Source organism: Mastacembelus armatus, chromosome 23 (assembly GCF_900324485.2).
Source record: "Mastacembelus armatus chromosome 23, fMasArm1.2, whole genome shotgun sequence".
Classification (NCBI taxonomy): Eukaryota; Metazoa; Chordata; class Actinopteri; order Synbranchiformes; family Mastacembelidae; genus Mastacembelus; species Mastacembelus armatus.
Window position 1 is genome coordinate 8125153 of NC_046655.1, and position 18932 is coordinate 8144084.

The window sequence follows — 18932 nt, forward strand, 5'->3', positions numbered from 1 at the left end:
AGGAAGTCACTATGGCACCTCAGAGAATTCACACACTTAGGAAATATTAAAAGCAAAGCAATCATACAATAGGATTCATTCATTACCTCTGATCAGTAACAACTCACATATCAACAATTACTCTTTGTAAATTTGATTGTGAAAGGCTATTTCAGTGAGAACAACAGCCTGCATTTCATTTAAATCAGCATGCATTTCATTTAAACCAAATAGGATGGAATTAATGAGTTTAATATTTTCACAGTATTATGTTCTAAACTCTACACAAATAATATTATTTAATACTTTATGCATTTACTGTAGCTGAAAAAGTAAAATTGTGTTATTGCATTGTCTTTTTTTAAAAAACTTTTAAAACTTGATGTATTTTTTAACAAGTTTTAAATACATTGCAGTGCAGCTCATACCAATGAACACAAGGCCTGGCAGCCCTGCAGAGAGGGGCAGTCTCAATGCCTGAAGCATTTTTTATTGGTTTCAGTGAACACTTTGTGTCACTGGATCCAAGAGCTGTTAGAGAGGCCTCAGGGAATCTCTGATATATAGTATTAATTAATTTTGCAATCAATGTTTAATATGGAAATATCCATTGACTTCATTTGATATGAAGTTTAATAAGCTTTGCACTCAATCCTCACTGGACTTTTCTTCTTTATATAGAGTCTAATGTGCTACAATCTGGAAAATATAATATATGTAATGCAATTTGCTGCCCTTTCTTTCTAATGTTCATGAGGGACTGTAGTAAATGTAAGATCTTTGTCCACTGAAAATCTGACCAGACCTTTAATTTTGAATTTCCAGTTAGATGCTCTTCCTAAAAGAGAGGCCAGTATTCAGCAGAGGATGGAGCTTCAGAAAGAAGTTGACGCTCTTAAAGTCAGCTTTGAAAAGCAGGTGGGAACAATGTGCGTGGGTGGAGATAATATCACTAGCGACTGTAAAATGTAATGCAATCTACTGCTGTAGCCTTCCAACAAGTCTGCCTGTGAGGAGCCTGTAATTTCATTTTTTGTTAAAGCTGTGATAGATACCATATCGCAGTCTCAGAGCATTTTCACCTCTTCTCACTTGCAACTGCATTTTGACTCTCTTTAACAGTTTAAGTTCTTTTGGCATTTTCCATTTTGTAGTTTTTACCTTCAGCGTTAGAAGACAAAATGAGATTTCATATAGGACTTTTCTCATCCTACCATGTGTCACAAGTCAGGATAAACAGTATACTTCTGTCAGTATCCCTTCAGTTTCATCCAAATACAGTCATGAGAGTGTTTAAAAACATCCTAAAATGTGTTCCCTACCAGCTTTCAGTGGCTGAAGAAGAAAGTCAGAAGAAGCAGCAGTATGGGATGATTCAGGAGCTGCTGAGGGAGTCAAACTACCTCAGAGAAGAACTCCATAACCTCAGATGTCTGACACAGATCAAAGCAGAGGAGAGGGGCCAGAAACATCGTGAACTGCTCAGAGCTGAGGTGCAACACAAAGATAGACACACACACAGTCACGCACATGCAAACAATGGCATAGTTGCATACACGTAAAGGCCCATGTGTGTCTATTGACATCATTTGTGCATTTTATATCATATCCAGACACTGATACAGTAGATAGTAAATACTGTATAAATGTTTGAAATATACTTTTATAGGAGCTAGAGCGGGTTTATATTTTGGGCACTTCTCATATTGGTATGACAGGAGAGTAACCAAAAATGACGAATTCAAAGAGAATGATGGAATCTCCTGCTTAATTAATAAGTAATGAAAACCTAAGTCAGCAATGACCAGCTCCAAAACTAATTCAGTAAACTCATAAAACTCTTAAGCTTCTGTAGAGTAAATCAGGACTGCTGGATCAGCTAATTTATTTATTGTTTTTTTTTTATGCATTTTTTTTTTATGCATTCAAAATGTCATAAGAGAAACTGCTACTATACTGAAAAATGTGCACTCACATATACAATTGATGGTTGAGGTTTGTCAGTGTATGCACACACACTTTAACACACCCACACAGAACTGATGACGTTGTAGTTTTACCTATCCACAGCAACTGAACCAGCACATCCAGTATGAGCTCCGAGAAAAAGACCTGATCATCATGGACCAGAACAAGCTGAATGCTGTGCTACAGCGCAGGTGTCACTATTTTCTCTTTTCATTGTCAGCCTGCTTTCATTAAATGCAAGGTGTGGGTCACGAAAAAAATTTTACTTACAGTGAAACTATTAAGCTGTTATATGGGAGTATTAAGGGAAACATAATCACCCCATTCCCTGTCTCTGTCATTGTGTTTCTGTCTTTCCCCCTCTTTTTTTTACACTATATAAATTACTGAAATCATGTTTCTGCATCTGGGGTCAGATGATGTACAGTGCCTGTACAACATGTACACCATATATAGGAATTGTTATTCTATTTGTTTTGCTTCTCTGATCTGTGTAACAGCTGCACTCACAATTAATTCAGACATCTGCACATGTCATTGGGGTAGAAAACATAAATTACTAATTGGTCTTACTTCAGTGATCAGACTTAGAATTATGCATCTGGCATCACCCAGTGCAACAGCAGATTTTTATAATACATTTCATTAGGTCATGACCACAGATTACAGCCTGATGGGCTTGTGCTTGACTTAAACCCTGCAATATTTCATGTTGTGTTTTCCTCCTCATTGTGTAATATAAGAACCATATTTAACATCATTATTCACAACTTATGTCTCAAATGATGAATTGAATTTTAATGAAATGTCATACCACTTTTGTCTTAACACTTTTTTGATTCAATGTTAACTTGTGATGAATGCATTAATGTGTTAATTAGTGCTATAAAGTAAGTCAGCTGTTGACAGCTGTCAATGTCTATGCATATTAAATCTTTCAGTAGCTAGCAAGTTGCTAAGCAAAGTATAAATTTGATTGTTTTACAGCTACCACTTGCTAACAAAATCAAAATGATTTTAAAAAAAAACAGCTACCTATAAATGATAAAATGGCAAAAAAAACACTGGCCTTGATAGAAGCCAGATCTTGGAATGAAGATCAAAGAACGGTTCAGTACTAATCTATTTCTCTCCCTCAGAACCCTACAGTATCGTAAACTGTGCAACATGGTTATGGAAGAAAAGAATAAGTACGTCAAGCTGAAGCAGATCGCCTCACAAACAACAAGAGAGCTGATGGAGCAGGTCAAGGTCCTGGAAAACGAGACAGAGATCCAACGTACCATTGCTGTCAACAAGGACAGGTGGGTTCACATGTTTTGTAGAGGGATGGTTGATACTTATTTGTGTGTGATGTGATTAATTGCTACAGTATAATAATACTATTGTACAATAGAAACGCTTAGATATGCATAATAGCATTGCAGTATGGAAATTTATTTAGAGTGTGTACTTGAAATTATATCTGCACAACTATTACTGGGTACAGTCATTTTTTGTTTGTGTGTTTGTGTCTAATCCAGGTCACTCACAAAGGCTCGTGTGAAGGTTTCTAATAGCTCCAAAATGAAAGACAAACTACAGAGTGACATCTGCAAGGTACAGATATACATACACATAAAAACAGAGATAAGACTAGTCAAACATGCTGGAAGTGTCACAAATTTAACAGTTTAAGTACAGAGATAAAGTCTAAAAGTATTTCTGCATCTACACTCGCTGCCCATTTATAGGTCTAAAAATATATATTGCTTGTTTTTTTTTTTTTTTACTGAACATTTTCTAGGTTGGGTGGAAACATCGTCAGATCTGTCAGCAGTACGAGGACAACAAACTGGAGTTGATGAAACTCACACAAACGATCAGCCTCCTGGAGCAGGCACTTCTGGAAGTAAACAAGAATCAGGAAACTGCCACACAGCGCCGCAATTTTCTGTACATTCACATTTTAAAGTTTACACAACATTGCCTGCATTCAATTAGAGGATATAGCTACACCTGTAAAATAATGTTTGTGCCTTGAACTATTTGTGTGTATCAAACACAGTGGTATTCAACTGCTGGAACATGAGGAGGTGTTGTTCAACTACTATGAGAAGATAAACATCCAAGAGGCAGCCATTATTAAGGGCAACATGGCATTGGACACACTGGAGAAAGAAATGAGAGACTTACAGTTAGACATTAACGAGGTGAAGAGGCAATTAGACCTGAAGAAACAGGAGGTGGCCCTCAAGCGAAAGTTGGAGGAAGAAATCACCATGTTGCAGATAGAGGTAGGAAAAAAATGGGTGTTTATTGACATAAACCTTACATCCTTACACAGACATCAGCTAATACACAGCCAAAGATTAAGAAGTAATGTTCCTCCTGTAGTTTCATCATTGCCTACCATTTGTTTCTTAAAAATAAAGTCTGCAGTGAGATCACTACTTTTACACCTGCAAAGTAAATACTCAAGTATGGGTGGAAAAGTGAGGCTCACTTGAGAGGCTTAGAGTTAGTGTAAGTTGTGTGTTCTCTTCAGTAAACAGTGATGATGCCCAAACTTTTCATTCCTTGGCAATGAGAACTGAGTTTTTGTGTTTTAGGTTTATCTATCTGCTGAGAATAGAGCCTAGTGCCCAATTATTGAAAGTTACAGCAAAGGTGCACTGTACCAATGAAAGGTTAATATACTGCTATAGTATGCTTATACCTATAGTATATTGCGCTCCACATTTTCCCAATGTCCAATCTCAGTATGACAGCAAAAGGGTCTGACTTAGATCCTTGGTTTCAATTAGAGCTTCCCAGTGTAGTCACGTGATTTGCACTAAGAGGGTGGATCATGTTTCTGTAAACTTTTCCTTGGAATCATCTGGCAAATTCAGTGTGTATGTGTTTGTATGCTTGTCCATATCTTACAGCCAGAGAAACTTATCCAGCACCCTGCCTCAGGCCATTGTCCAGATAGAGATGTGTGTTCTTGTCTTTCCTTGTAAAAAGCAATGATTTTAGACATTTATGTGAGTTGTGTGATATCAGTGTGAATGCTTGAAGGATCTTAGGAAGTACGTGACTATGTGTACATGTGAGTTGTGTGTGTCTAGTGCACTGCAAACTATTGTTGAATTTTATGCATATCTTTGTCAAGTCAGGGGAACTCCAAAGACTGATCAGTTACACAGTGTCAAAAAACAATAGTTAAAATAGCTCATATTGAATTGTTCTAGTGAATATACTGTCTCTTCTCTGTAGACTCAAAATGAAACCTCTGTGAGCATATACAAACATCTTTCACTTTTCCAGCTAAGACAAAGGCTTTTAGAAGAATTGTGTATTTGTAGCAGTGTATTGTCTTTATTAATATTGTCTCTTCTTTTTAGTTCATACACCATTACTGTACATCTGTAGGCTGCCTTTGATCACTCATCAAATGTGTTCAATTTATAGCCTCATTTTCAGAGCTGATTCTCACTTCATTTTGTGAACTGACTGTAGTCGCACGTCCCCAGAAGGTTGAACAAAGCCAGAAACAGAGTTTTTGCTAACTATACTCTACAAACAGACATGCAGAAAGAAAATGAAGATTTAAACCAAGAGGGACAAACTCAAACAGCCAAACCCTGCACAAGTTTCACAGACCCAGAATAAGACAAACATGATGAATAACAAAAACACAAACATATTCAAACAACTTTGCAATGCATAGGGAGTGACAGACACATAGAAGCGCACACACAGTGAGTTTCCCTGCCAGTAGCTGTGTCATGGGATTGGGTGTGTTGCTGCTCTGGATCAGAGTGGCTGGTTTTGACTTGCTGCTGGACCTGCTGGAGTTATCTCATCTGAATCTTGTGCTCTTTTGGATGAATGTTGGAACAGACTTCACCATGTGCTGCTCTTTTGAAAAATGCCCCATTCCCTTTCCTCCATCTGTTTACTCCTTCTGCTGTTTATGGTTTGCTACAACAGGCCTCAATGATGCCATCTATTTTCTGTCACTTTCATCGTTTCTCACACATTGTGTAGTTCCTTTACACATTCCCTCCTTCCTTTCCTCTGACCATCCCCTCTTTAATTGTCCCCCAGAGGCAGTCTTAAGGTTTTGGTTTGTTTGGAAGTAACTTTGCCTATCTCTTCTTCCAACCACCACATTTTTCTGCAGCCCGTCTTCCTTTCTGTTTTTTGGCTGCATTTGTGTTTTGCTGTTTGGCTCCTCCTTTTTTAGCCACACTAAGGAAGACCTACGCCCTTTGGTCGATTGGTCCACCACTTTGGTCCAGATTGAAATATCTCTAACTTTTGAATAGACAAAACTTCATTTTAGTTCCTGATAATGACATAATTATTCACAAACTGAAAAGGCTCCTATTTGTGATTTCCAGTAAAATATCTCAAAAACCATAAAAACAAATCTGACAGTAAATGGATTACTGTAAATTTTGAAACAGACATTCAGGAAAATCATGTCAAATTTTGAAATTGGCCCTTTCGTTCATGACCAAATAAAAATGACATTCTCATCTGGATTAGCTGTACTTTAAGTTAAACCAAGGTAGTCAACATGCTAGACATCAATTTGTTATGGGGCTGTCAGTTCTTCAAAAACTCTGAAAGGCTTGCTCAGAGACATCATTCCAACTAAATTGGGCTGATCTAAGCAAAGTCCATCCGTCAGTGGTAAGAGAATGTGTCCTACCCTTCAATGTAGTCTATATATTATTTGAGGTGGTGTCATGGTTATGCATATAAATCTGTCTTCTTATTGGTGATGAACTTATCCTTTGCCTTTACAAGCTTCTGGCAGGCGTCCTGAGACTGAGTGCAGTGCCACTTGTGATTATAGACTCAGCTGCAGCTGCTTTTTAGAAAATTTGTCATTTCTCAGATGCTTTGGTGTCGGCATTACAGAGTCTGGTAAGTACAGTTTTGCTTGCTAGCATGATCGGGTCATAGCACAGGTCACACTGGTGGCGAATTTTAAGAGCTCTGCTAACATTGCCATGTAACTAAGAGCTTCACTGTATACAGCATCACAGCTGCTAACATGGCTGTGGATTCTTGAGGTCCTACACATACAGTTCCTGGAACAATTACTAACTCATTAGTGTATCAGTTCATGTGTCTGTTCATCCATCCAGTCATATATCGCTCTCTTGTCTGCGTGTAAATAGCAAATCATTTTTTAAATCTCTGTTTTTACTTGTGCAGCTATCTATCTCCCATGGGTACAAAAAGTGAATCACGGGGGTCTCTCCTATAGCAGGAAGCTTGCCAGCTCAATTCAGTCGCCCTGCGAATTCATTCTGTATGCGAATTCAATCTCCCTGCAACTGCCCTACTGTCGATTTATCATATATATTGTGTATTTGTATTCATCTGTAACCAGTTTATCTGTTCATTGCAGACGGACCCCCCTCCCTTTGATGGGAAATTTTGACAATGATAGATCGGGCCATCTGTGAGACTATTGAAGTTCAATATACTTTGAGGGAAAGCCTCAAAGTATATTGAACTTTGCTCTGAGGAATTTTAATTGCTGCAAAATAAACAGAGGTTGATGTTTGATTTTGAATTTACTGCTTGTTTATGAGTTGCTGGCACATCAACATCTAAAACATGCATACAGGTGCACACCTATCAGCGTGCACACTGTGTTGTGATAATACCCTCGCAGCTACATCAAAATTCTCTAATGACCAGCTGTACTTCTGTTATACTGTAGTCATGTTAACACACAATATGAAACATACAGACAGGTGTATTTATAGTACATGCACCCACTCAGCGATGTAAGAACAGGGTGTGGCTGATGACATACGGCACTGTCCCTATGGTGGTGAGTCATATTGTTTATCTTTTCCTCTTTTAAATCTTTGTCCAACCTCTCTGAAACTCAGTACCATGGGGAAACCCACCATAATTCATGTCTTGATAAATATCGGGTGTGTTGAAATTGTATTTGCGAGATTAAAGCAATTTAACATCTCACCTCTTATGTAAATCTGGCTTCTCCTAAAGCTGCTGCCTAAATGCCTTAGATTATTCTACTTTCTAATTAAGGCAAAACTGGGATATAAGTGAAGTCATGTCAGTGTTACAGTAGTAGAGCTATGACATCTTTTTGTCAAACCACCATTAAGTTCCATGAATTTCCTATAGAACGTGTTTTTTTTGTTTTGTTTTGTTTTTTTTTTCATTTCATTTAAACTTTTAAGTCTTAAAACATTTAGCTTTAAATAGAAATCTGACATTGGAGTTTTTGCGCCTGAATGTTGTCAACCGACATAGACCATTTTTGTCCCTCTCTTGAAAAGTCTAGCAGCAAAGCTTTTTAACTGTGGCTGACTATCAGCTGGACTGTAATTCCTGCCTAGACAAATACAAAATAGCTGTTAATTCTCAGAAACTCCAATAAAAAGATGGAAATGGTAAATGGTAAAGCCAGTAAAGTAAGTGTTAAGTTATAATATACTGTAGAAGATCTTCTGTAGGATTGTTGGTTATACAGGTGGAAGCTTAGCCACAGGCAGTCCACTGCATGTAGGAACAGTTTCCATGTCATGATGAATGTCTTTATGCATGGTATAACTCCATTTCACTTCTCCCACCGCCTCCTTAAACTTCCATTGAAGTCAGAAATTTATGGATGGCCTTCCTTGCCTCATAGTGTGTAAGAATATATTTCACTAAGCTTTTCATTATGATCATTATGTTTGCACTGGGTCAGTGCCAAATATCGCCCAGTCACTGATTACTTTCAAGGTTATGTATGGTCTGGATGGTCCCCAGGTATCTTTATTTTAATATCTTATGAGATGTGATGTAGGGGTGGGGCAGGAGCCTTACCTTTTAACGATTTCTTTATCCCAGTTTGAGACTGAAAAGTGTAGGCTCTATTGTCAGAGGCTTCAGACCAGCAGAGTCAGGATCATCCCTCAAATTTCTTCTCAAAACATACAGAGATTACCATAAGGTTTTTTATATCCCTTCACTTTGAATGATTTTTTTTTTTTCTCCAACTTGCCTTATGTGACATGTTTGTCATGTTTGCCTTTATTTTACGTATTTAATGGGATGGTTGTTTATATGTTGTAAAGCATGTGTTTGCAAGAAGGAGTTTTCTTCCATTATTGTGCCTCTAAGTTCTTCTGCAGCAAAACTGATCACTTACTTTTGTTTTCACTTTCGAAATTACCAGTTAACTATTATTAGTTTCTTATGTAAAGACAAAATTAAAAAGGTGTATTTTCATTTCATGTTTATAAAGTAGTCATCATTTGGGACTTAAAAAAGCTGCTCAGCTCTGCTGCTTTATGTTCTAATTAACCTTACATAATCTTATTATGATTATGATTTTACTGCCACTTTACCTTACTGACCTTTCTGCTTTATGGATCTTTCTGCTTTACTGATCTGTCCTTTTTGTCTTTCATGGCTTTTAATTGTGAAGTACTTTGTAACCTAATTTTGGGAAGTGGCATCTATAAGGTCATTATTTTTATTATTACACACTTAAGTATACAGCTTGTCATTGATTATGTGGCTTTTTAAGCCATTGTGTTAACAACCGACCACACTGAAAATATGTAAATTATACGTAAAATGTATTCTTCATAGGTGCTGTCATATGTACAGTGGTTTACAGCATTCAAGCAGGAAAGCTATTCTTTGACTGTCAGATGAAGAAAACAGAGAGGCGGGCAGGCGGAACAAAAACATTGACACAGAGACAGATGAACACAAAGAAAGACAAACAGTGCATATGAACAGAGACAGGAGGATGGATACTGTAGGAGGGCTGGTATAAAAATGTTAGGAGTGAGTGCATTGCAGAGCCAAAAAAAAAAAAGATTGGGGAGAAGCGAAGGAGAATGACAGACATGCTCCTTCTCCCATCCATCATGTACTGTTTAAATGGCTTAGGGTGGTTACCTCTAAGGGTTGAACACAGATCAGTCAGACCCTGAGAACAGATCTCTCACACACTCGCTCACACACACACACACACGTGTCACAGGGGGATATTTGCAGATTCTGTCGTCTGAAAAGTTTATCTTCATTTAAAGCTTTATAATATATTTGATAGTTGTTTTTTTCCAATATCCGTTCTTCTGTTACATTGCAGTGTAATTGTGGAAATTTTGTGTTTTCTTCTTTTTAAAGTTGAATTACCTTACTGTCAGTAAAACAGACAGTTCATGTGTGTTTTGACTTGTGTACTGATTTGGTTGATTTCAATTGTAATTAACCAAAAAGAAGAAAATTGTCTATTTTATTTTTTACCACGTAGCACATCCCATCAAAGTCGGTGAAAATAGTTGTAAGACCACTCCAATTGTAATAACCACACAGGTCAATGCCAACATTGTTAAATTCCCTATACATTTCTCTCACTCCAGTGAGTAGTGCACCCAGATACCTGATGGTGCATTGCCTAGTCCCTGTGTCAGTCAACCACTGTCATGGGAAATGCCATGAAGCTTTCCACAAATGTTCAAAAAACACTGAACGGAAAAAGGCGCAGTACTTGCAGCAACAACAGCAGAAAATGGGAACATGCTTAATTCGAATGCATTCAGCTCCTCGCACTATGAATAAAGTTTTGCTTTCAAAGTCATATTCTCTATGAAAACTGTAGATAACCCTGGTCCCTGATGGTCAGCCCCAGTTCCTGTTTCTCAGCATCTCCTCTCTCCATAATTCTGTGTCTCTTGTATGTTTTCACTGCTTTTCTTACTCTGGTCTTCTTACTGCCTTTTCTCTGCTCTTCTTCACTGAATCCTCTTTCCTCTTTCTGACAGTCTTTTATCAGCTTCTTTGAGTACATCAGCTGCACTCTCCATCTCTGTGTCTGTTTTTCAGGCTATTGGCATTGCTGTCAGTGTTTTCTTCCTTTCAGTTTCCATGTTTCTTCTAGAGCAGTCACCTTTGTTAATCACTTAACAGCCATAAAACTAAAGTCGTACGACTCCAGGGGAGAAGCATCTTTTTACAAGCTGAACAGAAATCTGTTTTAATCAGCCTCACTGTCTGTTTGCATAAGAGAGCATAATTTCATCCATGAAGGGAGGGGAAATGGGAATCATCACTTTGTTTCATGCTGTCTTTCAAGTCCAACACAAACACATTACACACCATACACAGGCGCTCATAGTTCACACACCGTAGAGTACAGTCGAATGGAGGAAAGCTGCTGTTTTTTTTAAGCCAGGTCAGGTCAGGTCAGACTGCCTGTGTACAACATTTTTGCAAACCCTGTTCTCCTCCTCGGCTTGCCTCCACGCCTCTCTTTTCTACTGTCTCTCCAATAACTGCTTCACTTGTATTTGTCTCCCTCTCTGATCTCCCCAGGCATCAAATATTCTCTTTTTTCCTCTCTCTTCTATCATCTGAGCTCTGTAATATCTTTCTTGCTATTTTCTACTTACATCCCTTTTATGGTCCCTGTCATTGCTCCTTGATCATCTCAGCTTTATACAGAATTATATTCAGAATAAACCTCCATATTGCTGTAATTGGACTATTGGACATTAAATTAACTTTTCTTTTTTCTTTTGCAGCAACTTTTAATTGCTTTCATATGTAGCCACAGCTCCTGCACAGGTTAGGAGGCCACTTCACTTCTTATTTGTCATAATCACTAGAGAACAACTTGCCTTTTCCAGATGATTTTCGATGCAGTTATGTGCCCATGTCCCCTATGTCTCTGAGTTGCAAATAACCATTATTCTCTTTCAATTAATGTTTGTGTGCTAGACCAGGCGAACAAAACGATTACTCACTCACCAGACTGCTTCATAGCACTAAAATCCACAAGTTACCTTAAATGAATAGATTGAAACAGTTCAAAAATAAATCATGTCATTAATAAAGTCATGTCAGCACATGAACAGTACTCTAAGCCCTTTACTCATTAATTCAGGATAATAGTGTCAGCTAAAGGCATGAATCTTAAATGCTGCACTGTCCCCCTCACTTAATTTTATAGTCTACTTTCCCTTGTTCTCCTGCCTGCCTTTTGTCCCTCTTTGCTGCTCTAACTCATCTTTTTTGTGCTTTCTTGTGTATCCTTACCTCCCCTTCCTATTTCTGCTGTCTTAAGCGATGTCAGATTTTTTTTTTTTTTAACCCGTCCCTTAGAGGGATCCTTGTGGCGTTTTAAAATTTGGTTTCTCTTATCACACTTTGCCAGTGACTTGTCATCTAACGGGAAGTGACTTCCATATAGGCACTACATTTAGCTGCGAAGTGTGTTAAGAGTTTTTTTTTTTTTTTTTTTTTTTTTTTAAATCCCCAGTGAATTAAGTATCTCAGACGCCTGGAGAACAAGTCATTCAAAACACACACAGTAGCACTTTAATTCTAGATTTCTTTGCTTGTATACTGTTGTTTATCTATTTATTTATTTGTGTGAAGTGTGTTGTCCTATGGGAATTTCCTATTATTTTTATTACTAAACAGCAGTGACAGTGACACTTGATAAATTGGGGTTGGGTCTGTAGGTACAGTATGAAGGCCTATATTGTATATATTAATACACTGTACTTGTAAGTGAACACTCTTGTGTTCTAGTCTTGTTTTTTGTATCTAATTCTCTGTCTCTCAGCTGTCAGAAGCCAAGGACAAGACACTCGAAGGTCTGAATCAAACAGCTGATTACAAAGAGCTAAAAGGCAAAGATCCGTCAGCTGTAGAACTGGTCAAGAAAATTGAGCAGGTACCCAACAACACGGCATCATTATTATTATTTTACAACAAAACTATATAAATATATTTTACATGCCTTTTTATTTCAAAATGTTTTGTCATAAGGCCTTTAAAAGCTAAGAGTCAGTGTCTGTGTGTGCGCACATGTAGCTCGAGGTCACTCTAGCTGAGCGTGAGAGGCAGTTGCTGGAAAAAGAACTCCTTGTGGACCAGGTGACCCGTCTCTCGAAGCCACTCAGCAAGCGGGTTGAGAACTGCCAACAGGACAGGCTCTCACTAGCAAAGAAGGTAGACAACAAGATCCTCTGGCACACACACGGCGATAAGCTCATATACACACAGATCGGATTATACAGGCACAGCACAACACAAAAGAATACACACTCGGATTTGCACACCTCCAGAGACATTTGTGATATAATTTACCTGCTCACTTACAGACCAGTCTTTTACTTACTTTTACTTCTTTCTTTTTTTTAATTAAGCAAACAATATGACCATTTACATGTGACAGATACAAGTGCAATATCAAATAGAGGAATGATAAACTACATACATACCAACATACAAAAACATGACTGTGTGTGTGTGTGTGCTAACAATAACAATAATAATAGCCATAAATTCATACATAAGGCTGCCTTGGACGTCTCCATGACCAGGGTCTAAGTCAGTCCCCACACAGGGCAAGTCACAGTAGGACATCAGGGAGGGATGACGCGGACACAGGGCCTAAGGTCCCCAACACCAAACCCCCCTTATCTCCCAAGATTTGTTGTAATAACCAAATTAGCAAAGATAAATCGGAAAAATAAATTTGAAAGCTTCTACACAAGATGTATGTGTCACTCAAAGGTCCAATGCTTTATTTAAATGAATGTTGAATCAATGTAAGCTTGACATCACCTATGTGCGTGTGTTGTGTACCATCAGCTGAATGATCTCCGAATTCACCTAATCAACACCAACAACAGACTGATGGCTGTTTCTGCTGAACTGTCCATGAAGCAAGCGGCTGCATTGTCTGAGCAACAAGAGATCAAAGAGAAAGAGCTCCAGGTAAGAGGCTTGGCAGACATGCTGCACCATGCACCCTGCTGCATCCCCTCACTTTCCCACTGTTTTGCACATTATTCCTGTCACTCTCCGCTTATGTGTCTCAGAAATAATTTCTCACACTGGTGCCATCTTTTGCTTCAAAAGCCATTTATTTTGCCTACTTACACAGCAAAATAAATCAAGAAGAAAACACAGAGGAGTTCATAAAAATAAAACTTTGTCAATAGAAGAGTGTTAACGCAGGCAATGAGGATTAATATTTAGCAACTGTGCTGAGCATTCAAAGTTAAAGCTGGGCCTGCAGAAAGCAGCTAGCTCAGTTTGGTTTTCAAGAGACTGTATCTATCCAATCTATTTTGATTTTGTGTATTTGTAGTATGGTAAATAGACTAAATTGTGATTTTGTTTCTCTTCATTACTCTTTCATGGTTTTATTTGCTGACAAAAGTGAAAAGGGTAGCCAGGCTGTATTGGTCCAGAAACAGCTATAACAGCTACAGCAGCATTTAGCCAGAGTGGAAGGTGCTATTTTGAGTTCCTGCAGTTCCAGATGTAAAAGTCTGTCTGCTGTTTGGTGCTGGGCAGGTAGTGTTCTGTGGGTTTATTTAACTAGCAGTTTTGCTGAAACTAGCTGCTTTTGAGTCTGGAAAAAAAAATATGAGCTGTACAACCAAAACAATGAGCTTGAAGACATCAGAGAGCCCCCGCCACTCATTTGATCCATTGTTCAAATATGTAAGTATTAACTTAGTGTATAAAAAAATAACTAACCAAAATTTTGTGAGCTTGAGGGAAGGAAACAAGCCATCAGCTAAATCATTATTTAAGTAACACATTTTGAAACTGTAACACTGATTTGAAAAGAAAGTCTATCTTAATAAAATATTGAACTACTAAAAGTAAGAGAATTTCCCACATGCCTTGTAAATGTTTCAAGAGATGTGTGTTAATAACCTAAAGAGCCCCTGCAGCTGATGTATGCCTGCAGTGCGCCACAGACACAACTGGAGAAGTAGAAAATGCAGAGGAATAACTTTGTCCAAAATTCTGACACTGATACGACCATCTGTTTTTGGGCACTGCTGGAATTGAATCGAGCCAGGAGACTATAGAGAGGACACAGTGACAGGAATATAAAGTGAATGCTTCTCACACTGTCCCTGTGTTTACAGATGGACAGGTGCCAGCGGCGGCTGGAGCAGGGCCTGCCACCCTGCCCTGACATAGAGGAGGAGTGGAGGAGGATGCTCCGGGATAAGAAGAGGAGGCAGAGGGACAGAGAGGAGAGGGAGAGGGTAAAGAAACACACAGGGATCACTGGGCAGAAATTGATTAAAGCATTGAGGGAAAAGAAAACAAGATAGAGTAACAGAGAAATTAGAAGTGGAGAGGGGTCATGATGCAGGAAAAGGAATTAGTTAAGATTCTGAGGGACAAGTGGGCTGCTGTTTATCTGAACATGCACAGACACTAGACAGGAACTACAGTTGTTTTTACCACATGCACAAACTCAAAACAAGAAGTGCAGAGAGGCCGACAGAAGCAGAGCCCGACTATTTAAGAAAGGCACACATGCAGGGATCAGTTGTGTCTGAAACTAGTCCAGCTGTCTGCAAGCTGTCTGAATTTTCTCACTCAGCTTCTTCCTGCTTATAGCCGCAGGGCCAGAAAGACACCACAGCTCTGCTTGCACAATGCCAAACCAAATATAGGATGAAACCTGCAGAAATGAAAATGTTAGTGCATGTCTGATCAAAGAATTCAAACATTTTTCGACCTTTGCCATCCTTATTAATCATGCAGTTCAGCTTAAAATGTGAATGTGTTTTGTAAAACTGACTTGTGGAATGTTTTTTCCTGTTTGTTTATGAGCAGCTTCTAATGCGTTTTTTTGCATTCAGAGCGATTATTCCTTGTTTTGTGTGCCAGCGGATATACTGTTCATGTGCAGGAGAAAATTACTTTGAAGTCCCAGTGAGATTTAGGCACAGCTCATTTGCATGCTGTTGTGAGGTGAAGGTCAAAGTGAGGACTGTCATGCAGACATGTACTCACTTTGGCTTCAAATCAATTTCACCAGCAACTGCCAGCTTTCAGTCATTTTTTAGTTTTATGTATAGCTTATTTTATTTATAACTTGTGGCAGCCTTCAAACATTATTACGTGGTTGTTGATTGGTGCCCTTGTATTTGTCTGTAGATATTAGACTAAAAAATTACATAAATAATTAAATTCCCATTCTTAAAATTCAGGAAATGTTAACTGTTTATTCCAAGGTTGTGAACATCAAATATTAAATCTGCCTCTGTTATGTGTGTGTGTGTGTGTGTGTGTGTGTGTGTGTGTGTGTGTGTGTGTGTGTGTGTGTGTGTGTGTGTATAGCTGGCTGAACAGGAGGAGTGGAACCAGTTGCCTAATGGAGAGTACACCACAGCTGAAATCCGTCCCAATGCATACATTCCCCAGACTGACCAGCTTCCTCTGCCCAAACCCTACGGAGCCCAGGCCCCCTTCAAACCCTCCCAACCAGGTGCCAACATGAGACACATCCGCAAACCGACACTCAAACCCTTAGAGATATAAAAAAAAAAAACAGTACACATTCATTATAATGATAATTTGTGAAGTTCTTGGTGTTGGTTTGGGCTGTTTTGTTTTTTTTTTTCTTCTTCTTCTTCTGTGGCATCCTTCGGAAACATTTAACTTTTACTTTACTTTTACTGTTAATAAGGTGAAAGAACAAATGAGAATTTCAGTACTAAAATATGTTTCTCTCACTGCTTGTCTTTTCTGCTCTCTACTTCTTGTGTACATTTGCGTCCTGGCTGTCCAGCATGTAACTGCTGTATCGTCATGAGTGTGTACTTGTGCACCGCATCTGGTTGTAATTTTGTTTCCTTCTTAAAACTTTACTGGCAAGAGCTTGTTTACACTCTGCTTGCTGTAATACTAAATAATGTAGGAGCATGTAAGGGACATGAGGAGATTAAATGTGTGTGTTTATAGTTACATAATATCGCCCCAATAAAAGGTTTTATAGTTATCTCTGTTTTTGTCTTAGTCTTAAAGATGAATTAATTTCTTAGGGACACTGGAATATTTTTACATATTCTTCATTCTTGTTGCTGTTTTCATCCCCTGCACTTGTAATCTTGTAGCTGATGAATAAATTTCAACGGGTTTAAGCTCTAAGCCAGACCAAGAGTGCCTGCTTAATGGCTGAAATGATAAATGTAAATACACCAGGAAAGATCAGTCAATGAAAAAGCATAAAAAATGATGAGAAGAATTTAAATTAAGAGGAATGAAAGATGGCAGTGAGAAAAGGCAGCAAAGGAGAGTCTAAGGAAAAATGGATAAAAGCAGAGCTCTAAATTGGGTGGTGAGTTCAGAGTTGGTTCCCAGAGACTAAAAACAGTGTCACCAGCTTTTGAATTTTTAAAAAATCTATCAAAAGTTGTATCTACAGATCTTACCTTGAGACGAAAATAGTTTTGGCTTCAATCTTTGTTTTTGAGTACTAAATTCATGCGTAGACCATCATCATCATTCCTCATCATCATGCCAGTGATTACAGTCCATCCATATTTCTGCAGTTTCTCAGTGGCTCAACTAATCTGAAACAATATTTGTGAGAAAACTAAATGTCAGACTAGAAATATATATCAGTGTGATTGATCTTCATTATTATTGTCATTAGAGGCAGTAGGTTGATTTAAAAAAAATAAATATATAAAATGCTGTATTGTTGAGCCAGGTCTGTGGCACGGTCTGCTTGAGCCAGTTTCTTAAGAGGTTCAAGAAGGCAGCAGATTGTGTTTCTGTGATTCTGAGCTGGACATGTACAGTCAATGATGTGATGTGTGTGTGATCATCTGTCGCAGGCTGACAGTGAGAGCTGTTAGATTAACTTAGCTCCTAATTGTTTGTGCTTATTAGGGAGCTACATAACGCTGACTGCATAACAAACTGTGGAAAAAGCAATCAAGTGGGGAAAAAAGAGCAATTTGTTCACATTTAGATGTGAAATGATTTACAGCAGATAGCACAGGGATGGTGAACCTGAAGCTAGAAAAAGATTAGGGAACTTATTTAAGTATTGTAACACAAGCATCTATAAAAGCGTGACGTGTGTTTCTGCTAAATGTGACTCAGCACAAGTGATTTAACTTCACTGGAAATCTGCTGAGTCTATTCAAATCACTCAGATAGCTCACTTCCTCCACTGCAGAGCTCTCCACGCTACAAAATATTTGACTGTGAGTTCAGATCATTTCCTAGTTTACCTCAAAGGCTCCACGGTGCAGCTGGCAGTCACTCTTTCAGGCTTCAAGAGAAATTAACTGGAATCAAAGTGCGCCAAGGCCCAACTGGTGCAACAAAGCTTCTCTGTAAACCATTCAGAAGTAACAGTAACAGTAACAAACTTGAATAAATAAAAAAAATCTCTTTATTTACAATTCATCTTACAAAATGTTTTTTGTGTAAACAGGAGAAAAACGAGTGACAAAAAAAAAATCCCTTTTTCATTCCAGAGGAATGTCTTGTAATTTCTCCAATCAAAGCAGAACATGATGATTTAAATATTCTCTAGAATTTAGTTTCAGATGTTTTGCGGGCTGCCAACATTGACGCTATAAAAAGGATTAGAAACAGATATCACCAGCACTACAAAACAACTTCACTTACAGTAACAACTCAGTCATGGTTGCCGGGACAGTGCCATGTTATTCAAACCAGACGTGTGTGTGTGTGTGTGTGTGTGTGTGTGTGTGTGTGTGTGTGTGTGTGTGTGTGTGTGTGTGTGTGTGTGTGTGTGCAGAGTGATCAAGCAATGTCAGTATACATTTTTTATTTTAATTTCTTATTGCCCTATAAACCTTATACTGTCGCTGCACTGCTGCCAGGCTGCTCAACCAGTCTGGGCCACAGAACCTTCTAACCTAAAAGTACGTTTCTAAAAAAAGCAGAAACTTACATACTGTTGCTTCTGGTAAGTAAAGTTGGCCATCAATATGTTTTGGTATCAAATATAGCACAGTGGCAAACTGTCAAAAAGCCAACATCAAATCTTATTTACTTACTTTTTGATCACCTATTTCCAGTTACTGTGCAAGTAAATATTAAATGCTAAAGCCCAGTCTAATACCAATCAAAACAAAGCAATAAGATTTATTTTAACATTTCAAAAGTAGAATTATTTTATTTCAAATCAATTTTTTAAGACTACC

The 18932-nt window shown here is 38.2% G+C and overlaps 1 protein-coding gene across 3 annotated transcripts in view; it reads left to right on the forward strand.

The window, feature by feature from the left end:
• ccdc146 (coiled-coil domain containing 146) overlaps positions 1 to 18871 on the forward strand; it is a 57381-nt gene extending 38510 nt beyond the window's left edge. Inside the window, exons 11-23 of one of the 3 annotated variants that reach the window (XM_026326368.2) lie at positions 805 to 897; positions 1305 to 1472; positions 2050 to 2138; positions 3087 to 3251; positions 3471 to 3546; positions 3734 to 3882; positions 3995 to 4223; positions 12542 to 12652; positions 12793 to 12930; positions 13576 to 13701; positions 14353 to 14436; positions 14874 to 14996; positions 16084 to 18871. In XM_026326368.2, coding sequence (XP_026182153.1) covers positions 805 to 897; positions 1305 to 1472; positions 2050 to 2138; positions 3087 to 3251; positions 3471 to 3546; positions 3734 to 3882; positions 3995 to 4223; positions 12542 to 12652; positions 12793 to 12930; positions 13576 to 13701; positions 14353 to 14436; positions 14874 to 14996; positions 16084 to 16284 — 1752 coding nt within the window. In that variant the 3' untranslated portion in view covers positions 16285 to 18871. The remainder of the gene's footprint in view (positions 1 to 804; positions 898 to 1304; positions 1473 to 2049; positions 2139 to 3086; positions 3252 to 3470; positions 3547 to 3733; positions 3883 to 3994; positions 4224 to 12541; positions 12653 to 12792; positions 12931 to 13575; positions 13702 to 14352; positions 14437 to 14873; positions 14997 to 16083) is intronic. The other 2 variants (XM_026326366.1, XM_026326367.2) reach the window with 2 other exon arrangements.
• Positions 18872 to 18932: the final 61 nt, after the last annotated feature.